Source organism: Schistocerca piceifrons, chromosome 1 (assembly GCF_021461385.2).
Source record: "Schistocerca piceifrons isolate TAMUIC-IGC-003096 chromosome 1, iqSchPice1.1, whole genome shotgun sequence".
Lineage (NCBI taxonomy): Eukaryota > Metazoa > Arthropoda > Insecta > Orthoptera > Acrididae > Schistocerca > Schistocerca piceifrons.
The window spans coordinates 876,856,833-876,881,866 of record NC_060138.1 but is presented as its reverse complement, the minus strand read 5'-3'; the positions used below and the strand labels follow the sequence as shown (position 1 = coordinate 876,881,866).

General features: G+C 41.5%; 1 protein-coding gene across 1 annotated transcript in view; it reads left to right on the top strand.

Annotated features, from left to right (window-relative positions):
- Positions 1 to 25,034, top strand: part of LOC124716446 (notchless protein homolog 1) — a 93,648-nt gene that overhangs the window by 61,746 nt on the left and 6,868 nt on the right. The window contains exons 9-10 of the mRNA XM_047243175.1: positions 432 to 535; positions 18,248 to 18,374. Coding sequence (XP_047099131.1) covers positions 432 to 535; positions 18,248 to 18,374 — 231 coding nt within the window. The remainder of the gene's footprint in view (positions 1 to 431; positions 536 to 18,247; positions 18,375 to 25,034) is intronic.

Sequence of the window (25,034 nt, the reverse complement as noted above, 5' to 3'; positions counted from 1 at the left end):
ACTGTGTGCAATATACACAGGGAAAAGATTAGTGTGTGGGAAACTGGTTGGACTCTGGAAAGGCAGGATCTTCATGACATCAAATTTCTGTGTCAAAAGAGGAAAAATTTAGTATCATTGTGCAGGTGAAATCTCTACTCACAGAAGTTGGAGATATTGTCAGATTTTAAAAGTGAACACTTGCCTCAGTAGTGATCATTTCTGTATTGATGGTCCATGTAGAAACTTAAGTTTTAATGACTGGCACATTTTCAGAAGTTTTCACTGACCTTAGATTACATTCCTGTTAGTTAACTGGTGTACTTCAAAATCTCAGGAAACAGAATTGTTTATTCATAAATCATGTATGTCAAAGTACTCTTGATACTTAATAATCCCACTACCCAGCAAACCATACAATCTATTGCATTCAAGCATGATTTTTGTAACAGATATCTGACATCTCTGAGAGGACATGTGCAGGCAGTTTATCAGGTGGCGTGGGCAGCAGATTCGAGGCTGTTGGTCAGTGGAAGTGCTGACTCTACTCTGAAAGGTTTGTGGCTTTTTAATAACTTTTTGATTGTTGTCTGACTATACTGCTTAATGCTATTTATGCAGATGCCGTCTAATTTTGATCAGTTAGAAAGAAAGCATCTACTTTAAAAAAAGGCTCCTACCTCCTCATTTATACCAAATAGCTGCTGTTTGTCTGATATTAAAATAATATTCAAAGTCGTAGTGCAATTTGCAGACTAATGTTCTTCTAATAATTATTTGAGATTATACTTGGGCATAGTAACTTTATGTAGTGAACACAGTTATAATGAAGGGCTTAAAATTATTGAGAAGCTGCCACTAATGTGTAAAAATATTGATATAAAAAATTCAAATCACCAAGACACAAAAACTACTCTGAATAATGTTTGGAGAATTTTATGAAACGGTAAAACTGTCATTTACTGTTTTCAAGAAGGATCAGAAACTGAGATACTGCATGAAATGTATTTACGGATTAGACTGATAATCTGTGAAAAGTAAAGGCAGCAGTAAGGGCAACATTGTATTCATGTAGCATGTTGGCATCCCATCAGATACATTTTCGGAGAATGTCGAGGAGAGAGTATTTCACTTCGAAGAAATCACTGTTTCAAGAGTGAAGAAGTATAGCAGTTTGTTGGTGTATTTGTCATGTGCTTCAAACATGCATTAGGAAATAGTGGGAGCCACTAGCTTCATTATCAGTGACTTCATTTTTTTTTATTTATTTATTTTTTTATAGCAAAGCCTGCGTTCTATGTTGATTGTAGCTGGTAAGCTAAGTTGATGAGTACTACATGGCAACTGTTCTGCAGTAACAGGATAATACAGTAGACAACAGAGTTGAGATTCTCTCTCTCTCTCTCTCTCTCTCTCTCTCTCTCTCTCTCTCTCTAAAAAAAAAAAGAAAAACATATTCACTCTTTTTCTTCATGATGAGAACAGGACTGTCTTCTCCCATAACAGGAAAAGAGTCAGCAATAGCTGTGTTCTCCATGACAGCGCAGCTCCATTGCATTGTATCAAGCACTCTCATTTAAGGATATGCAACATAACATGTCAATTCACAACACACACTTGTATTATTAATACAACCTGTGATATTTGTTTGTTCATTTCCGAAAGGCAGAATTCTGTCATCACTGTAGTGTAAGCAAACATTGGGGAAGGTGGCATGGAATTTAGAAAGGAATCAAATTAATTGTAAGTTTGGAGTTCATTATTTTGTTGCTTGTTTTCCATTTCTCTCCGTGCTGCTACTTTTCTGTTGCCTTGTCTACCACTTGCATAGCTGCTCATTTCTGTGCAGTGTATTTTTATTTTCACTGTCACAACATTATGAGAAGGAAAGTTGCTACTCTCCATATAGGGGAGATGCTGAGTCGCAGATAAGCTTTCACAATTATAGCTTTTGGCCATTGGCCTTTGCGCGCGCGCCCACACACACACACACACACACACACACACACACACACACACACACACACACACACACACACTCTTACACACACGGCTACAGTCTCAGGCAACTGGTTTCAGTTGTGTGTGTGTGTGTGTGTGTGTGTGTGTGTGTGTGTGTGTGTGTGTACAGGCCAATGGCCAAAAGCTGTAATTGTGAAAGTCTCTTTGTTGTGCCTATCTGTGACTCAGCATCTCCACTATATGGTGAGTAGCAACTTCCTTCTCATAATATTGTTACATTCCATCCTGGATTTTCCATTGTTTTATTTTCACTGTCAGTCATCCTGTTTTATTCTGCTTCATCCTTGACCTGAGGTGGTGATCTTTATTATCTCTGAGTAATCTCATTCCGTTCAATTATTCCTTCCCTTTCACAATCTTCTTTTTCACAGGTGAAGCAACCTCTTGTTCCAAAATATAGAATTTTTATTTATTTGGCATTTAGAACTTCTTTGACTGTATTTTACAGTATTTTCATTTTGGTGGTGATAAATATACACTCCTGGAAATGGAAAAAAGAACACATTGACACCGGTGTGTCAGACCCACCATACTTGCTCCGGACACTGCGAGAGGGCTGTACAAGCAATGATCACACGCACGGCACAGCGGACACACCAGGAACCGCGGTGTTGGCCGTCGAATGGCGCTAGCTGCGCAGCATTTGTGCACCGCCGCCGTCAGTGTCAGCCAGTTTGCCGTGGCATACGGAGCTCCATCGCAGTCTTTAACACCGGTAGCATGCCGCGACAGCGTGGACGTGAACCGTATGTGCAGTTGACGGACTTTGAGCGAGGGCGTATAGTGGGCATGCGGGAGGCCGGGTGGACGTACCGCCGAATTGCTCAACATGTGGGGCGTGAGGTCTCCACAGTACATCGATGTTGTCGCCAGTGGTCGGCGGAAGGTGCATGTGCCCGTCGACCTGGGACTGGACCGCAGCGACGCACGGATGCACGCCAAGATCGTAGGATCCTACGCAGTGCCGTAGGGGACCGCACCGCCACTTCCCAGCAAATTAGGGACACTGCTGCTCCTGGGGTATCGGCGAGGCCCATTCGCAACCGTCTCCATGAAGCTGGGCTACGGTCCCGCACACCGTTAGGTCGTCTTCCGCTCACGCCCCAACATCGTGCAGCCCGCCTCCAGTGGTGTCGCGACAGGCGTGAATGGAGGGACGAATGGAGACGTGTCGTCTTCAGCGATGAGAGTCGCTTCTGCCTTGGTGCCAATGATGGTCGTATGCGTGTTTGGCGCCGTGCAGGTGAGCGCCACAATCAGGACTGCATAGGCCAAGGCACACAGGGCCAACACCCGGCATCATGGTGTGGGGAGCGATCTCCTACACTGGCCGTACACCACTGGTGATCGTCGAGGGGACACTGAATAGTGCACGGTACATCCAAACCGTCATCGAACCCATCGTTCTACCATTCCTAGACCGGCAAGGGAACTTGCTGTTCCAACAGGACAATGCACGTCCGCCTGTATCCCGTGCCACCCAACGTGCTCTAGAAGGTGTAAGTCAACTACCCTGGTCAGCAAGATCTCTGGATCTGTCCCCCATTGAGCATGTTTGGGACTGGATGAAGCGTCGTCTCACACGGTCTGCACGTCCAGCACGAACGCTGGTCCAACTGAGGCGCCAGGTGGAAATGGCATGGCAAGCCGTTCCACAGGACTACATCCAGCATCTCTACGATCGTCTCCATGGGAGAACAGCAGCCTGCATTGCTGCGAAAGGTGGATATACACTGTACTAGTGCCGACTTTGTGCATGCTCTGTTGCCTGTGTCTATGTGCCTGTGGTTCTGTCAGTGTGATCATGTGATGTATCTGACCCCAGGAATGTGTCAATAAAGTTTCCCCTTCCTGGGACAATGAATTCACGGTGTTCTTATTTCAATTTCCAGGAGTGTATGATTACCCCATAAAAACACACAAATATGTTCTGTGTGTGTGTATATTTTTTCTGATAGAGGGCTGTTTCTCAGAAAATTAGAGAAACAAAATACTTCCGCCTGTTTCATTCATTCATTCATAATTAATCATGTTCTGTAGTCTCCATCAAAAAGGAAAACCTTCATGGATGTGGAATGGGTCAAGCTATACTCACTGTACTGCGTAATGCTATTTGTGTACAATCCAATTCTAATAAAGTAGAAAGAAAGCAGCTACTTTAAAAAAAGGCTCCTACCTCCTCATTTGTGCCAAATAGCTGCTTTTTGTCTGCTATTGGTAGCCTAATATTTACTTGATTAAACTGTTTTTTTTTTTTTTAAGATGATCTGTAAATACCTCCTCCTGGGATTTGAGTTATCTACCCTGCCATTGTAAACGTCTGTAATCACTCTCCCCTGCCAGAGGAAGGAACTATAGTTCCCAGAGCTAAGGTAGTGTTAAACTTTACTTTTGTGTGTTTTTATCAGCAGTACTAAGTATTTTGCTTCCTGAAACACAGGTACTGATCAGCAATTCTGTCTTATAATTTATTAAGCGTTTTACAGCTGGTGAGGACAGTAAACAGGGATGTGTCAGTACTAGGGCATAAAGTCTTTGCAGATTTCTTTCTGTGTACTCAGTTGGATAGGAACTCTGCCTTGCAGATAGGCACTTGCATCATTATCATTGATCCAATGTGCAACTGGTGCTTCAGTGACCACAAGGACCAGTAATAGGTAGATCACAGAAAGAGGCCTGAGCTCACAGTGCCTCTTGCACCATCTATCATTGACCTCTGTACACGAACAAGTCTGTGTGCAGTGTTGTCCGGCACATTTTGTTTGGAGTCTCATTGAATTGAGTAGAATTATCTTCAGTGATGAGTTCCACTTCAAATTGAAGCCCGGTGACCATCAGAGACTGTCTGGAGATGCCCCAGAAAGCAGTTGGATGTCAAGCTGACTGTTGCCTGCCATACAGTCTGACAGCCAGGGGCAACATTTCGAGAATCCTTTCATTTATAGCAGGACCCCTTTGGTTGTTATCAACGACACCCTTACAATACAGCAGTACATCAATGACATGTTCTACACCCTGTTTTGCTGCCCTTGCTGGCAAGCCACGCTGGGCTTCCATTTCAGCAAGATAATACCCGCCCGCACATTGCATGGGCTTCTACTGCCAAACCCTACCTTGGCAAGGTCACTGGTCCTCTCCCCAAAGAGAATGTTTGTAGCATTATGGGCAGGGCCCTCCAACCAGCTCAGGATTCTGACGATCTGACACATCAATTGGACAGAATTTAGCATGGTGTTCCCCAGGACGACGTCCAACAACCCTATCAGTGTCAAGCTGAATAACTGTTTGCATAAGGGTTAGAGGGGAACTAACTCGTTATTGACTTGGTCAATTTCTGAAGCTCTGTCTCTTGAATAAATCATCCAATTTTTCTGAAATTGTAATCCTTAGTTTGTGTGCATGTACACATAAATGAAATCTACTGATTTATATCGGATTCAGATAATTCCTCCATAATTTGTCATTTCTTTTTATCTTAGAGTGTGAATAGCGGCATATAGGGGGGTGGGCAAAATAATATAATGAAAGTGATTAATAATTGCTGCTTGAATGGGAAGGTACTCATATAGTGGGTGAACTTTAACTGGTACTAATATCAACAGACCTTCAACATAATACATATCAATATTTGTCACTTAAATTTGCATACTTCTTCACGGTAATTCGATTGCGCATAGCCTTGCTTATGACAATGCTGATATATGATTGACCCTCTGCTGCTCATGCAAATTTCTCGTCTGCTTCGATCCTCTTTATGCAGGATTCTCGGTGCAGGCGAAATAATGAACGCAATTGTAATACACATTTTTAAACAATACTGGCACAGCGGAACTAGGCATACGTCTGACGGCTACCACTTATAGAAACAAAAAGGTCAATATACAGAAATTAACCAGTTGAAGAGCACCTCTCTTTGTCTTCTTCTTCTTTTCACAACAGTTTCGCTGGTACAAAATAACTTGTTACTTTACTGTTGTTTATATTTGGCTTACATGTATAAAAAGTAAAGAACAAAGAAAAAAAATGATCCATTACAAGTGTATAAGTGTTTGTGAGATTAGACTTAAATTGTTTGCTGTGAACCATCCATAAGCCTGTTTTAGCTATCATTTGAGCTGCGTTTACTAAGGTTGAGAGAGTGTGTCGTCAGCAAGCATAAGTTTTTGAACTCTTCTTTAAAATCACAGGGTGATCATTTCTGCAGGTTAAGAATAAATGTGGTCCCAATAGCAATTCTTGTGGAACCTCACATGTTGTATCCTTCCATTCTGAGGTTATTTTCATAGTTGTGAGACAGACTTTCAAACTGCACTGAACAGATATTTGAAAGTTGTGCAGCATTAGTTGAATTTAGGGAAACTAAACTTCTAATTGTTGTTGTTTATAGGTCCCCTAACTCAGACTTCAGGGCATTTTTGCTCAAGCTAGAGAGGGTTCTTGATTCACTTTGTAGAAAGTACCAGAAAGTAGTTACATGTGGTGACTTCAATATAAATTTTGTATATGATTGTGCAAGAAAAAGAATGTTAGTAGATCTCCTAAATTCATATGATCTGATGCAAACTGTGTTTTTTCCAACTAGGGTGCAGGGGAACAGTAGCACAGTCATAAACAATATTTTTATTCATTCCTCATTACTAGTTGGGCATTCTGTTAGTAAAAGTGTGAATGGCCTTTCAGACCATGATGCACAAATTTTAACTCAAAGTAAAGACTTTTGTACTCAAACCTATGTCATATTTAATTACAAAATAAGTAGGAAAGTTAATCCAACAGCAATAGAGAGTTTTTTAAAACTTGTTAAGGAACAAGAGTGGCAGGATGTTTATAGTGCCAATAATATAGATGGCTCAAAATGGCTCTGAGCACTGTGGGACTTAACTGCTGAGGTCATCAGTCCCCTAGAACTTAGAACTACTTAAACTTAACTAACCTAAGGACATCACACACATCCATGCCCGAGGCGGGATTCAAACCTGCTTTCCATAATACATTTCTCATGGTCTTTGAGAGTTGCCTTCCATTAGAACATTCGAAATGGGGTATTAGCAGTAATTGACAGCCCGGGTGGCTGACTAGTGGAATAAGGATATCATATAGAACAAAGTGGGAATTATATCAAAATGTTAGAAGTAGTCACAATCAAGCTACAGTAGCCCATTACAAACAGTATTGTAAGGTACTTAAAAATGTTATTAGGAAGGCAAAGAGTATGTTGTATGCAAATAGAATAGTTAATTCACAGGATAAAATTAAAACCATATGGTCAGTTGTGAAGGAAGTGTCTCATTAGCAGCACAAGGTCGATGATATAAAGTCAGTTCGCAGTAAAAATATTTCTGTTACTGATAAATCAGATTTATGTACAGTATTTAACAATCATTTTCTGAGCATTGCTGGTGAATTAAATAAAAATTTAGTTTCTACAGAAAATCATATATGCCTTTCCAAGATTGATGTCTGAAATACTCCTCTGTGATACAGACAAGAGGGAGATTGAGTCAATAATTACATCACTGAAAACTAAGGACTCTCCTGGTTATGATGGAGTGTCCAGCAGAATATTAAAGTACTGTGCTGCTCATGTTAGCCCTGTATTTAGCCATATTTGTAATTTTTCCTTTAGGAATGGTCAGTTTCCTGAGCGATTAAAGTACTCAGTAGTAAAGCTGCTTCATAAAAAGGGAGAAAGGGATAATGTAGATAATTTTAGACCTATTTCTTTGCCATCAGTGCTTGCAAAAGTTATTGAAAAGGCTGTGTATGAAAGGATAATTGATCATTTTATATCATACGATTTGTTATCAAATGTACAGTTTGGCTTTAGAAGTCATTTAACAACTGAAAATGCTATATTCTCTTTTCTCTGTGAGGTACTGGATGGATTAAACAAAAAGTTTTGAACACTTGGCATATTTTTTGATTTAACTAAGGCATTTGATTGTGTTGATCACAAAATATTGCTCCAGAAGTTGGACCATTACGGAATATGGGGAGTAGCTCACAATTGGTTCACCTCTTACTTTAGCAACAGGCAGACAAAGGTCATTATTCACAATGTTGATAACGGCTGTGATGTGGGATCTGAGTGGGGTACTGTCAAGTGGGGGGTGCCCCAGGGATCAGTGTTGGGGCTGCTCCTGTTCCTTATTTATATAAATGATATGCCCTCTGGTATTACAGGTAACTCTAAAATATTTCTGTTTGCTGATGACACTAGCTTGGTAGTAAAGGATGTTGTGTGCAACATTGACTCTGTTTCAAATAGTGCAGGACATGACCTCAGTTCATGGCTTGTAGAAAATTAACTAAGGTTAAATCACAGTAAGACACAGTTTTTACAGTTTCTAACACACAATACAACAAAACCTGAAGTTTTAATTTCACAGAACGGGCATATGATTAGTAAAACTGAACAGTTCAAATTTCTAGGTGTTCAGATAGATAGTAAGCTGTCGTGGAAAGCCCACGTTCAGGATCTTGTTCAAAGACTTAATACTGCCATTTTTACTATTCGAACGGTATCAAAAGTGAGTGATACTTCAACACAAAAATTAGTCTACTTTGCTTATTTTCATTCACTTATGTCATGTGGTATTATATTTTGGGGTAACTCTTCCCATTCTACAAGGATATTTTTGGCTCAGAAATGGGCGGTTCGGGCAATAAGTGGTGTGAGTTCACGAACCTCTTATCGATCTCTGTTCACGAGTCTGGGTTTTTTTGACATTGGCCTCTCAATATGTATATTCCTTATTGTCGTTTCTTGTTACCAGTGTTAGTTTATGCCCAAGAATAAGCAGCTTTCACTCGGTTAATACTCAGCAGAAATCAAACCTGCATTTGGATCAGACTTCCTTGACTCTTGTGCAAAAAGGTGTGCAGTATACTGCTGCATCCATTTTCAATAAGCTGCCACTCAAATTAAAAAATCTTAGCAGTAGTCCATGCACTTTCAAATCAAAACTGAAGAGTCACTCCTTCTATTCTGTCGAGGAGTTCCTTGAAAAATTAAGCTGATTCTTATTGTATTGCTGATTGCGTTTACTTAAACTTACGGACTGACTTTTATCAGGTTCATGAACATTTATTTTTATCTGTTATTGTTTTTATATTGTAATTTCATGTACTGATAAATTCCATGACCTTGGAGATTTGCTCTTCAATTTAGTCCTACAGAACTTGATGTGTAAATAAATAAATAAATAAATAAATAAAGTACTATAGTGGAGGTAAGACACTGTCCATACAAGAGGGTATGCCATTAACCCCGTAACACTTTAGATTTACAAGTATAATTCTGTAATTCACACAGAGACTTTGGCAGTGTTTAAAAAATATATACAAACAAGACCATTTTCCTAGTTTAGCTCTGCCAAGATATGGTTTGTAAGGTCTTGTGTGGCTTTCTCTCTGGAGGATCTCTTATGAGAACTAAACAGAGAGACAGTTAACAAGCTCTGCTCAAGTAAATGAGTTGGTACTCTGCTGTAGGGCACTTTTGAAAAGACTGGTAGCAGTGAAATAGGTCAGCAGGTAGAAGTGATTTGTTTATTTCCAGTTTTATAGATGGATGTTATTTAAATCTTTTAAATATAAAATAAGTGCTGAATTATAGCCATTCACCTCAGAGTATGATTGAAATTTACTGTACCTCAAAATATTAAAATTCATTGTAGCTCAAAGTACTTATGAAATTTTCTCACCTGCTCAATTAAAAATTGTGCAAAAAATGAAAGTTGTATTTTAATAATAAAGCTGCCTTTATAAGTTATAAATTTGAAAAATAATAAAAATCTTTACAAATGATCTTCAGGACAATGCGTTCATGTTATAGCATACAAGGTTTGCAGCAGCTCAAGAATATATGCAAAAAGTAAAATACCACATCTGGAAAAATAGTTCATGAATCAAGTCATACTAGAATTTACTTTCATATAGATCTGCATTGAATAGCATAGAGACAAGGAGATGGACTCTTTTATTCTGTTCAGTGTTGCCCTAGACAAGGTAATGGAACAAATAGAGAGAGAGAACTCAAGAAATGTGTGTTTTGGGAGCCAATCCTACTGGGCTTTCCCAGAAACAACCTCTACATACCATAAGCTGCATTTGTGGATGACACGGCAGCACTTACAGAGGACGAAGAGAATGGCATCAAACAACTCAAGATACTTAAAGAACGTGCAGAAAAAGTAGGGTTACAAATCTCATTTGAGAAAGCTGAATTCTTATGTTCAAAGACAGAGTTGCAAGCTTGAAAGCAAAATATGGTAAAAACAACAGGGTCCTGTACTTTAAATACCTTGGAGAATTAATCAGACCGACAGACCTGTGATAAATCTCACAGTAAAATCAGTTACAATAAGATAAAGTGTTAAAGTTCATTCAAAACCTCTATAACAAAAAATCCATGTCAAGACAGAGCAAATTGGGCACTACATCACAATCATGAAACCAAGTGATCAACGCAGGGGAAACAGTCGCATAGCAGAAAACGCGAACTTGAAGAAATCAAAAAAGAAGAAAGATGATTAGGAAAAAGACATACCCAAGATGGTTCAGACTACACTCAAGCAAAACAGAAAAGTTTTCAAAAATCAAAATTAACGTTAAGAAAAGGCAAATGAAAGTCTTTGGTCAACTCAACAGACTACCAGAAAAACAATTGACAAAAAAGGTAATAGACTATGTAATATCAGTCGAGAACTCGACACCTTGGCTGAATGAAATTCAAAAGGGCCTCAAAAATGTAAACATAAGAGCAACTGACATTTTAGAGACACACAACTTCAGACACGAAGTAGAAAAATGGGAAGTTACATCAGCGCAAACAAAGTGGTCAGAAGCACATAAACAAGCCGCCTCCTGGGAAAGAATGAAATCCTATTGGAACATAAGAATAACCTTAAGAAAATCTGATTGAGTTATCTGCTTAACATGTTCCATTTATTGGAAGAATTTGCTAATAATAATAATAATAATAATAATAATAATAATATCTGGAGTCATACTTATGGTAATATAAGTCTGCATGGGCACTGTAGACTGAAAATTGCCCTTACTACTTCTAAAATGGATCAGCAATACTGGCCAATGATCATTTGCATCTGTTCAGCACCCATCTTATAAACAGGAATGAAGTGCACTTTTTTTCTAATTGCTTGGTACCCTTCATTGCACCAGTGACCTGTGAAAAATTGCTGCTGGAAAGGGAGAATATTTTTCACATAATTTAGCACACTGGGCTCTCATTCGGGAGGACGAAGGTTCAAACCTGTGTCCGGCCATCCTGCTTTAGGTTTTCCATGATTTCCATAAATACTTTCAGGCAACTGCCGTGGTGGTTCCTTTGAAAGGGCATGGCTGACTTCCTTCCTCATCTGTCCTTAATCCAATAGGCCAATCATCTCACTGTTTGGTCTCCTTCCCAAATCAACCAACCAACCTTTCGCATAATTTCTGTAGAATTTCACACTTACCTCATCCTGTTCAGATTCCTTTATTTTCTGTTCCAAGACCACTTATATGAAAATCATTAAATGTTTTACAATTGCAAATATGGATAACCATCAGCTGTGAAATGGAAACAACTACAATGAAAATTTGTGTCAGACCAGTACTCAAATCCAGATTTCTCGCTTATCGTGAGTGTTGCCATACCATTTGGCTATCTGTGTGTGCCTCACGGCCAGACCTAAAGTTTGATATGTCATCAACCATGTGCCTACAGCTCGTACTGGTACATCCATTATGTATATCCCCATACAGGTGATACATTTTACTTGAAATTCACTTGCCTCATGTCTGGATAAATGCGATATTGTAGTGCCTGTGTTATTCTGAATTACAATGCAAAGTTGTGCATGCATGTCCAAATGAACTTTGCATCATAAGTCAAAATAATACAGGTGCTGCAATATCGTATATGAAAATTAGTCATTTTGGCTTTCAAATGATGATGAAAAGGTGGAACTATATATCTTTTGCAGAGAGGCCCATTCAGATAACCGAATTCAGTAATTCAGCCTTCTCTCTGTGATTGCCCATAACACTTCTCTCATTGCTCTCCTTATGCATATTTTTGCTTTGTTTGGCTTTTGTTTGTCACAAGGCTTGCACTTCACTTAAATCTATGATGAATATATCACCCCCCCCCCTCCCCCTATGATTTCATACTAACTTTATAACATAGCTTACTGAACCCGGGTTGGTCTTTCCTATCAACTTTGCTTGGCACATATGGGTCTAAAGCACAATGTACAATCCTTTGTAACTTTATCAATTTGTACTCCTCATCTTCATCTGCAGAGCTTCATGTTGAATGCTCAGATACACTCTACACTAATTATTTTCCTGTCACACTTGCTAAGCAAAAATAGTTTCCTACCTTTTGTGACATTCCTTGTAACACTTTAGTCACTGACGCTATAAAAATCTTATGATCACTGATGCCAACTGGTATGCTAACTTGTTCAGGAAGTTAAAAGGCTGTCTAAGATGTTGCTTTAATGGGTCAGTTCTCTAATAAATGTAGCTGAATTCACCCCTTCAGCCAACCTTTCAAAGAGACCGAGGATGGCCTCAGAAGCCACGTGGCCAAGTCATCTATGCTGACATGAGCTATGATTGGCATTGCATTAAATAGCCAGTGGTAGAGCTGCCACCACTTCCTGAGTGAGATCTCCCAGCAAGCATACTGGGTACACAGTAGCCTTCTTTTCCGATCTATATGCTATTTTCCCGAGAGCTCACTTCCCCAGCTAACGTTGTAGTTCCCAGTGAACGACATGCTCACCCTTTGTGCTTCTGCAGACTTAGCAGGAAAATGGGCTATTGGCCAAACATATGAGGCATCCCATGTTAGCTCAGATGTGTTATTTATACGGGGCAGCTCCTGATACTTGATGCTAATTTTTGAGGGGGGCAGCTCTGCTGCATGTTCCCACAATTTTTTAATGGGATGCTGTAATTTGGACTTACTTTCTGATAGCGGCTATTGAGACGAATCCAATGATGTGCAGCAGTAAGGTGTTTGACTTTTCAGCACCTATCATACTTTCGGAGTTACTCTTAGTGGCAATAGTTAGTGACTCACCCTGTATAAATATGCTGAATGAAATGCATTTGGAAGCCAAGACACAAATATGTGAAGACTTCAATGATTATTGTAGCAGAATATTGTCAAATGATCTTTCATAAAACCCAAAGAAATTCTAGTCATATGTAAAGGCTGTTAATGGCAACAAGGTTAGTGCCTAGTCACTCATGTACAAGTCTGGAAATGAAATTGAGAGTAGTGGAGTGAAAGTAGAAATGCTTAACTCTATTCTCAAATGTTCCTTTACAAAGTAAAAAACAGGAGTATGCCGCTGCTTAATTCTTGTACCACTGAAAAGATGAATGAAATAGATACTAGCATCAGTGGCAGTGAGAACCAGCTGAAGTCGTTAAAATTGAACAAAGCTCTAGGGCCCAATCAAATCTCTGTCATAGTCCACACCCAATTTGTGGCTGAGTTATCTGTGATAGTTCCCTTGAACAAAAAGCTATGCCCAATAGTTGGAAGAATGCACAAGTTACACCTGTCTACAGTAAGGGTAGCAGAAGTGATCCACAAAACTACTATCCATTTTCCAATTCTGAGCCTGTTAAAAACCTGCATAAAACCAAATTTTGAATCATTTTCTTAAAAGAAAAGTACTTGACTGCACTATATTTTTTTTTTTACTTTCGCTAAGAGCTAGAGGGGGGCGCCTGGCCCCAGATATGGGCACCCTTGCATGCATCGTTGACAATTATTCTCTCCCATTTTTCCAGATTTTGCATCGGTACTCACAGCTTTACTTCTGCCAGTACTTCGTCTCCTACCTTCCAAACTTTACAGAAGCTCTCCTGCGAACCTTGCAGAACTAGCACTCCTGAAAGAAAGGATATTGCGGAGACATGGCTTAGCCACAGCCTGGGGGATGTACCGGGCGTGAGTCGTGCTTCGGTAGCTCAGGTGGTAGAGCACTTGCCCGCGAAAGGCAAAGGTCCCGAGTTCGAGTCTCGGTCGGGCACACAGTTTTAATCTGCCAGGAAGTTTCAAATCAGCGCACACTCCGCTGCAGAGTGAAAATCTCATTCTGGAGTAATCTCAGATGTTTCACAGATGGTGCAGTTATCTACAACAAAGTACAGCCTAAATGAAGCTGTACAAAAGTTCAGTCAGTCCTTGATAATATTTCAAAGTGGTGCAGTGATTGGCAGCTTGCTTTAAATGTTTAAAAAATAAAATTGGGTACTTTCCAAACAAAAAAAAAAAACCATAGTATCTTATGAATATAATATTAGTGAGACACAATCACACTCTGTAAACTCAAACAAATACTTGGATGTAACATTTAGTAGACATGAAGTGCAACAATCACATAGGCTCAGTCACAGATAAAGCAGGTAGCAGACTTTGGTTTATTGATAGAATACGAGGGAAATGCAATCAGTTTACAAAGGAGACTGCTTACAAATCCCTCATGTGACCCATCCTAGAATATTGGTCAAGTGTGTGGGAACTGCACAAAACTGGGCTAGCAGGGCATATTGAACATAATAAAGAGAAGGGCAGCACGAACAGTCACAGATTTGTTTGACTGCAGGAGATTGTCATTGAGATGTTGAAGAAACTGAACTGGTAGACTGTAGTAGATAAACTAAAACTATCCTGGGAAAGTCTATTAACAAAGTTTCAAGAATTGTCTTTAAATGAGGGTTGTAGGAATATACTGCAACCCTCTACATATTGCTCCTATAGGGATTGTGAGGATAAGATTAGATTAATTACAGCACACACAGAGGCATTTAAATCATCATTTTTCCCATGCTCCATAAATGAATGGAAAAGGAAAAAAAACCTAATAACTGGTACATTGGGAAGTACACTATGCCATTCTCTTGACAGTGGTTTGCAGAGTATAGATGTAGATGAAGACGAATTGAAGTCCAACACAAAGATAGAATAACTACCAAGCCCAAAGAAAATATGTGGAATGACAGCTTTCAGTAAAGAAAAGGCTTTAAACTTTTTGGTTAAATGAAGGAGGAGGAAGCCGACCATGGTGGGCAAGTGGTTCTAGGCACTTCAGTCCGGAACTGCGCGACTGCTACAGTCGCAGGTTTGAATCCTGCCTCAGGCATGGATGTGTGTGATGTCCTTAGGTTAGTTAGGTTTCAGTAGTTCTAAGTTCTAGGGGAATCATGACCTCAGATGTTAAGTCCCATAGTGCTCAGAGCCATTTGAACCATTTTAAGGAGGGAGAAAACACCTAAATTTAAGAACTGTTCAGAGTCAGTTTTGATTCGTCAAAAATGAATAAGGTTTGTATTGGGGGGGGGGGGGGGGGGGAATGTTTTTCATGAAGTACAAAACATATGCTAAAATGAAACTCTCAGAAGCATGAAAGATGAATCGTTCAAAACATTTAGAGCTGTTTGTAAGAGTCAGTGCTCCATTACTGAGGTCAGATCTAAGAAATTGGGTGCTCTGAATGGTAAGTGAGATGAACATAATCAAGAAATTATGTGGAAAAGAAAACCACAAAATTACAAAGTTTACCTCATCCAAAAGTTTAGAGGAAATGTCATTAATAGGTAATAATAATATAGTAATTTATAGCTGACCTGAGGACGAAGCTTGTTGTTATCCCATAAAATGGTGCATATAAAGCCAGTCAGTCAGTTTCGTGCAGGAAATGTGTACAAACAGCACTTTATGATTTTGACCAAAAAAGAGAGAAGTCACTTGTGCAGTTGATGAATGCTGTGACACATTCATATATGACAGTGCTAGTGATAAGTATCAGAGGATTACTGTTTCTGTATCTTTATGTCTGTATTCAGAAACATTAAAGCAAATTAGGGCCAGGACTGTTTACTTGCAACAGTCTTGTAATCTACGACTACATAGCAAAATCTGGAAAAATGGGAGAGAATAATTTTCAACGATGCATGCAAGGGTGCCCATATCTGGGGCCAGGCCTCTAGCTCTTAGCGAAAGTAAAAAAAAAAAAAAAATATAGTGCAGTCAAGTACTTTTCTTTTAAGAAAATGATTCAAAATTTGGTTTTATGCAGGTTTTTAACAGGCTCAGAATTGGAAAATTTTCATGATTAATTAAGTTTTTTCTTTCAAAATATTTACGCCATACTTCTTGGAGTTGTTGACGAGGTTCTTGAAGGCACCAACAGGGATGTGGAGCCATGCTGACTCCAGTGCCATGGAAAGCTGTGCTGGGTCTATTGGTTGAAGATCCAGGGAGTAAACGGTGTGACCAAGGTGGTCTCGCAGATTCTCAATTGTGTTTAAATCTGGGGAGTTTGATGGTCAGCGGAGTGCAGTAAACTCATCCTGGTGCTCTTCGAACACATATACTGTGAGCTGTGGCATGTTGCATTGGATTTAAATATGGGAAGTTTAGTGGCCAGGGGAGTGTGGTAAACTCATTCTGGTGCTCTTTTTAACCACGTACACTGTGAGCTATGTGGCATGATGCATTGCCCTGGTAGTAGAGACCACTGTGCTGAGGAAAAACAAACTGATGTAGGGATGGGCATGGTCTTCAAGGATAGATGCATACTTGTGTTGATGCATTGTGTCTTCCCAAGTGACCTAGGATATGCCACAAAAACATCCTGCAGTCCATAATGCTCTCTTTTGGTTGCAGGGTTTTTGCTTTCAGACGTTTCATGCCATACGCACCAACAACCATCTGTCTCATGGAGCATAAAACGTGATACATCTGAAAAGGCCACCTGTCACCACTCAGCCCATTTCCAGTTGCAGTATTGGCAAAGAAATTCCAGATATTGTTGCCAATGAACAGCAATAATTTGGATGCATGAACCACATGCCTACTGCAGAGGTCCATGCGCAGCAAAGTTTGCTTAACGGTCATTGAGGAGGCACTGTTGGTAGCCCTTGGTTCATCTGGGCAGTCAGTTGCTCAACAGTTGTCTGTCTCTTCAGATATATACATCTCTGTAGTCATCGTTCACCCCTGTCATTTATGGCCCATGCGCCTCACATCCGCCTCAGTCCCGTTTTGGATAACACCATGTTGCCATGCACAGTATACTTTAACTACTGCAGTATGTGAGCAGTTTACAGACATTAGCTGTTTTGAGAATGCTTCCACTCTTGACCTGAAAGCCAGTGATCATGCCCTTTTTGACGTCAGATAAATCACTCTGTTCCTGCATCTCTCCAACACGCTTTATATACCCTCCACCATCTGTGAGTGGTTATTGCAGATGTATTAATGTGACTAGACAGTGTGTTTATAACCATAAATGCACAAACATGCCAGAAATTCATTATACCTGCATATTCCCAAGCCCTGGGCTAGCATGTGATTGCACTTCAGGATTTCAAATCATCATTTCTTGTTCTGTCTCTGTCCAATACAATGTTTTAAAGCAATCTGTGTTCCGAAATAATGTGTCAGGGACAAAATATGGAGAAAGCATCATTGGGGGGAAAAACTGGCAATATCGAATTAAGAAAATTTAAAACTTGAATTAAATTTATCACGAATTATTTTTGTGTTGAAATGATGGATTTTCTCTGTGTTTTGGTTTTCACAGTTATAATGTGACTTGAATGTGAGTTACTCTTTTGGTGTTTTTGTCCTCTGTTCCACTTTGGTACTGTGTGTGTTTTATACCTTTATTTTCACTCTGATCTAGCAGCTCATAATTTCTTATTGTGACATTTGTTCTTGATCAAGACAGCTTGCAATGAAATAGAAGAATTAGATGCTGTGACTGCTTGCAGTTTCATTTTATTACATTCTTCACAGGTTGTCATCAGAGACGCACTCTTGTCATTTGAAACTCTACATAGATACTTTCTGATGTTTAACTTGCTCTCTGGTGACCTTCATCCCGGAGAATTTGCTTTCATGTACAAAAAGAGATAAGCTATTGTGAGAGGAACTGAAGCATACAAACATCAAAATTGGCTTATATAAACTGTAAAAGTTAGCTCAGGGTAAACCTTAGGCTTGTAAATGTAGTGAAGAATGGTGCCAAGGTTGTAGTTCCTTCTCCTGTAGTCTAATTAAAAAATAAGCATTAAAGGGTGCAACACGTGCAGGACATATTTACATTAAAAATTCCAGTCAACTCTTTTTCTCAATATTGTGTGTTGATTTTAATTTGCATGTTTCCCTGATCTTGTAATTTTTACTTGCACTGCTTTTACTTTACAGTCTGGAACTTAAAGTCGGGCAAACTCCAGATTGATTTACCAGGGCACGCGGATGAGGTGTTTGCTGTTGATTGGTCTCCAGATGGTTTAAGAGTAGTCAGTGGAGGCAAGGATAAAATTCTGAAACTGTAAGTGTGCATTTAAATGATTGTGTGGACTGTTTTTATTCTTTAAAATTTTAGCATTTTAGTCCCAGTTGTCAGTAGGTCAGACCGTTTTTCCGTCTATAAATCTTTGATTCCAGAACTTAAAAGTATCTGGGGAGAAAAAAATAACCAGTTATTGTTAGTGTCAAGAATTGAAACCATGGCTGGAACAGAATTACAATTAACATTTGGTAAAACTTCCTTGTCCAGATGTCGATACCAAGTTGATACTTACCTTTTGTCCACAGCTGAGAATAATGTGTACAGTAGGAATGTGGCTGCGAGTGGGAAGATGTGGCCTAGACAGAATAGTATGCACTGTTCTAAAACATTTTCATTAATACAGTTACGTCGACATTATAAATGACATTAATTGTCTAGCCTCTCTTCAGTGCACTGATACTTTTGAGTTATCTGTCGAGTTCTGCATTTGTATGCACATAGTAACAATACTGCCACTGTGCATGCCATTACAGAAATGTGATTTTTGTCCCAATAAATGTATGTTGTTATTCAGTTAAAATATGGTCAATTCATTTTTCACCTGTTCATTCCTTTTAAGGTGGATGTGATGTCTGCATGCATATTTTTCTAGAATTTCTCCCTTTGGCAATCGTGCTTTAAAGAAAAAACAAAGGAAATAGTGAGACCATAAAAGGTGAACAATGGAGTGCAAAAAGGCTGAAAGCGAAGTCTATATGGTAAAGCTATATTTTTTGCACAGCCAATATTGCATACTGAAGTCAGCCGCAGGGTGGAAGGGAGTGCAGGAAGAGACTTTCTCACTGCTCTCCGTGTCACCTTCAGTAGGCATTCTTCTCAGCTTCCTACTGTAGGGGAGGCTAAATTTGTCTACTGCCACACACATCTAAAAGAGAAGACACTAACCCTAGCTTTCGGAACTATTAGTTCCTTCCTCAGGGAGGAAAAGAATAGGTTGAGAGTATGTTAGAAAGGAGTGGCAGGTCACTCTGAACCTAGGGTCAGAGAGCCCGTCCTGTTAAGAGGTTATGGTAGAACCACTAGTAAAATATTAATGTTGTTTGACTGCATTTTGTAAAATACTAAATGATAAGAGCTTAAGTAACAATTTTTTTCATAGTTATAGTATCATAAACAAACTTGCATACAAGATTGTAAAGCCACTTCACAAAAAGGAGAGAAAACAGTAGTAGGGAATTATTGCCGGCATTATAAAAAAAGTGAAATCATCATACTTTATAAACATCAGTATTAAATTGCTATTCACTGTGAAAATGCCATGTTTGAATTGCAGACAGGAGCTTTCGGCCAAAAGTAACAATCTGGATAGGGTCGGGGAGGGTTAGGGATAGCAGGATGTGTGTGTGTGGGGGAGGGGGGAGGGGGGAGGCTGCCAGGCTTAGTGTCAGGGGGATGGGAAGAGGAAAAAGTGAGGAATAGAGAAAGGGAAAAAGACAGGTGGAAGCATTGGCAAAGAGCAGTGCACAATGAGGATGAGGGGACAAGAATTGGGAGGTGGTGTTAGGACAGAGGGCGCAGAAACTGTTGTGTGGGGTGTGTGGTGACAGTAGATTACTGTGGGTTGAAGCCCATTTCCGGGTTGTGAAGCAGCCGTTAAAATCAAGCATGTTTTGTTCAGTTGCATGTTGTGTTACAGGATGGACCACTTAGCTTTAGGCCAGTTTTGTGGTGGCCATTTACCCTGGTGAGTACACGTATAAAAAGCTGTGCAATGATTACAACTAGGTTTGATGTGGCTGTTTTCCAACATGAACATTATTTGATACTTTGTAATCACTTAGTACTGAAAAGAATACTTGCAAACAGTTTGTATTTCAAACGAGAACTGTTAACTCAATAATGTATCTCAACAGAAAATTCATTATAGTCACTAAATTGCCACTATTGGGAACATTCAGATACTTGAATGAGATTTTCACTCTGCAGCGGAGTGTGCACTGATATGAAACTTCCTGGCAGATTAAAACTATGTGCCGGACCGAGACTCGAACTTGGGACCTTTGCCTTTCGCGAGCAAGTTCGCAGGAGAGCTCCTGTAAAGTTTGGAAAGTAGGAGACGAAGTACTGGCAGAAGTAAAGCTGTGAGGACAGGGCGAGAGTCGTGCTTGGGTAGCTCAGTTGGTAGAGCACTTGCCCGTGAAAGGCAAAGGTCCTGAGTTCGAGTCTTGGTCCGGCACACAGTTTTAATCTGCCAGGAAGTTTCATTCAGTTACTTTTTTAAGGATTTTCATTGTGCAGACACAGCAGCTTCATGGTTTTTACCTTACCTTCATTAAACAAACAGTGGGTATCGCATCATGTCCACCCCAAACAGTATGCACTCAGAATGTGAAGAACAAGTAGACTTGGGTACTGTGTTGTTACTGATACACACCACTGGCCATCAAAATTGCAACACCATGAAAGTGGCATGCAACAAATATCAAATTGGCATGAAGTGTACTACATGCTTGGTTATGCAAGGGACTAGCATTTCAGCACAATCACACAAAGTAGGTGGGAGTGACACTGTTGTGGATTGACAAGACAGCCAACCCACTATGAGAGGAAGCCGAAAGGCACGCGTTTTAGCTCACACAGGCTGGCGGGAGGTCTGGAACAGGTCAAGGAAATGAGACTAACAAAAAACGTACGTAGCTGCTGGAATACTTAACTTTAATCCATAATTGGTGAACATCGCTCTTGATGGTACATGTTTTACAGCATCAATAGTAACTGGTAATGGCGCCTTGCTAGGTTGTAGCAAATGACGTAGCTGAAGGCTATGCTAACTATTGTCTCAGCAAATGAGAGCGTAATTTGTCAGTGAACCATCGCTAGCAAAGTCGGCTGTACAACTGGGAGAGTGCTAGGAAGTCTCTCTAGACCTGCCGTGTGGCGGCGCTCGGTCTGCAATCACTGATAGTGGCGACACACGGGTCCGATGTATACTAACGGACCGCGGCCGATTTAAAGGCTACCACCTAGCAAGTGTGGTGTCTGGCGGTGACACCACATTCCTTCCCCGCAAATCGGCGGAAGGTTGTGGCATAAGGCTTCTGCCCACTGGGGGAAGGACCCCATGTTGACGTATGCGACGAGGTGGGGAGCCTAACAACAGGCGAGGCTGTGCCACCTGCACCCTGCCATTCGGACCGAGGGGAGCTAGGAAACGCCTGAAAACCTGCTCCAGGGTGCACGTCAACATGCGTTGTATGCGCCCGCAGAGAGACAGGAGGGGCCGAAGGGTCGACCTACATCGGGCCGGGGCACCCGACGGGCGAAGACGCCATATGGTCCGGAGCGGGCAAGCGGTCCATGTCGGAGGACAACTGGTCACGGGAAGCGATCGGCGGCACGTGACCCAGGGAGGCGCCCGACGGTTGCAGCGACGCGTCCACTGCGGGCGTCGCCGGCGGGAGAACAGGCGGCGGCGCGTCGCCATGGGGCAAAATGGAATTCAGCGTCGGTAACACCTGGGGCTGGGGCGAGCCAGTAGATGGGTCCACAGGGCGCTGACCGGACGGCACCGTCGCTGAAAGCAGACGGCACCGTCGCTGAAAGCAGACGGGGAGCGGCAGATCCCGTGCGACGACAGAGGCGCAGCTGATTGAGATGCTGACACACCTCACCAGAGGCCCCCAAAACCAGATACATAGTGCGGCCGAGGCAGTGAAGAATGCGCCCTGCGAGCCAACGCCGTGAACCTCGATAGTTGCGATAGTAGATAACATCACCTGGAGCAAAAGCAGGTGTCTGCCACTGCACAGGAACCTGATGCGGTGGATGTAGCAAAGACATCAAGGTTCGATGAGGGCGACCGTGGAGCAACTCAGCCGACGAGCGACCATCTCGGGGCTGAGAGCGATACCAGGACAAAAAAACACAATAACACGTCCTCCTGAGAATGCGACTCTTTTAACTTCAACATCTGTGACTTGAAAGTCCGGACCAATCTTTCAGCGGCACCGTTTGACTGAGGCGAAAACGGCGCGGATGTCAGATGTTGAATACCATTGGCCTTGCAGAATGACTGAAATTCTGCGGACATGAATTGTGGGCCATTGTTGGAAACAATAGTCTGCAGAAGACCTTCAATGCAAAAGATAGCAGATAACGCTTGGATGGTGGCAGATGACGTCGTGGAAGACATCTGGACAACAAAAGGAAAATTACTGAATGAATCTACCACAACCAACCATCGAGCATTCCAGAATGGACCAGCAAAATCGATGTGTAAGCGTTGCCAAGGGGAAGTGTATTTTGGCCATGCAAAGAATTTCCGCGGTGGTGCGGATTGTTGTTCGGCACACGCCATGCAAGAAGAGCACATATGCGTAATCGCAGCATCGATTCCGAACCAAGTACAGTGCTGACAAGCAAGTGGTTTCGTTCTCACTATACCCCAATGTCCTTGGTGGAGAAGCCGTAAGACAGAGGACTGTAACAAACTTGGGACCACGACCCTGGACTGATCATTATCAGAACGCAACAGCAAAACACCACGTCGTACAAAAAGTCTCTCCTTGTGAGCAAAAAATCGGCGAACCAACGGATCCTCGATCCGTGACTTTGACAAGGGCCATTGCGTGGCAACAAAATGCAGAACGGTAGCAAGGACAGGGTCGGCAGCTGTGGCTGTAGCTACACAACGAAAATCTATCGGAAACGATTCGACCACGCCGTCGGTTTCCGCATCAATGAACATGCAAGCAAGTTCGGAAGAATCGAATTCTCTATCCTCAGCAACAGGCAAACGGGACAACGCATCGGCGTTTCCGTGCTGAGCAGTGGACCGATACAAGATATCGTAGCGGTACTGCGAGAGGAAAATAGACCAGCGAATGAATTTCTGCGCTGTACGTGGAGGTACAGGCTTGGTCGGATGAAAAAGCGATGTCAAAGGTTTGTGGTCTGTGATGATGGTAAAGTGACGACCATACAAGAAATCATGAAACTTTGTAACACCAAAGACGAGAGCCAATGCTTCTTTCTCGATCTGTGAATAATTTCTTTGCGCAGACGAGAGCAATTTGGACGCAAAGGCAATAGGGCGATCATGCGATCCATCTTTGTGCGCAAGCACAGCACCGATCCCGAAATCCGATGCATCCACCATCAACAAAAGGGGTTTCTGGGGATCGAATGGCGTAAGGCAAGTATTGGAAAGCAATGCTGATTTCAACTGGCGAAAGGCGCGTTCGCATTCTGTCGTCCAGACGAACGGAACACCTTTACGGCGTAAGCGATGAAGTGGAGCTGAAATGGAAGAGGCGTGGTGCACATAGCGATGATAATAATTAATTTTTCCCAGCACACTCTGTAGCTGCTTCAAATTCTGCGGTGAAGGCAAGTCTTGTCTGGCATGGAGGTGCTCTGGACTGGGATGTATGCTTTGGGCATTGAGTATATTTCCCAGATAGGGTAAGTCACGAGCAAAAAACACATTTGTCCTTCCGCAAGCGAAGACCATTTTGTCGCAAGACCTGAAATAATGTTCTGAGATTGGCTAAATGTTCTCTTCCGTCTTTCCGGAGATCACAATATCGTCCAGATAGTTTGCTGCAGTAGGGACCGACGCACACAAACAGTTTGCAGATATTGCTGAAACCGGATGCACACCCGAATGGCAGTCGTTTGAAGCGATACAAACCAAGATGCGTGTTAACCACCAAAACGCGCTGGGATTCTTCGTCCACCGGTATTTGCAAGTACGCATCTGCTATGTCCAACTTCGAAAAATATTTACCCGAGCACAGTTTGTCAAAAAGATCTGGGCGGGGTAAAGGAAAAGTTGCAGCCACTAGTTGTGGATTCACTGTTGCCTTGAAGTCCACACAAAGTCTCAATTTTCCGGAAGGTTTTTGCAAAATTACTAAGGGTGATGCCCAGAGAGAAGCCTGCACACGTTCAATTACACCTTGTGATTCCAAATCGTGTAATGTTTTTGTGACCCCATCACGCAATGCGTGGGGAACATTGCGCGCTCTGAAAAATTTTGGTTGCGCGTTTACTTTCAGTTCAAAATGTGCTTTATAGTTCTTAGCGCAACCGAGGCCCGGTGCAAAAATGTCTGCAAATTCCTCACAGAGACGAGAAACACTGTCTGGTTCACTGATAGGACCTGATTCACTATAGACAAGTTAGAACAACTGAACAAATCGAAACCAAACAAGTTCACTGCAGAAGAAGAACGAAGGACGTACAATGACACAAGTTTTGTTTGTCCCTTGTATGTTGCAAAAAGGCTGCACTGTCCTAACACAGGGATTGCTTGTCCTGAATAACTACTTAACATTTGCGGCACGCATCGGAGGTGTGCCCAGCTGTTTGTACGTGTCGTGATTGATCAGTGAAACTGCAGCTCCGGTATCGAGTTGGAATGGTATCACTTTGCCGTTAATGTCCAAGTCTACAAAAAGTTTATTGTCCTGCTGACGACAAGAGCGACTGTCTCGTGCAACATGAGCTGACACTGGTACATAATCACTTGCGACTTGACGTGATTTCCGGCGACGTCGACGCACACTATTTGTGGGACGAACACAGTCACTGTTAGAGAGAGTGGCACTGGGCGGAGTGGAATGAACTACATGAATTTCCATGGGCGAAGTTTCACGAGCCGGAGTATCCTTGGTTCGATTCCGATTCCGGCGCGAA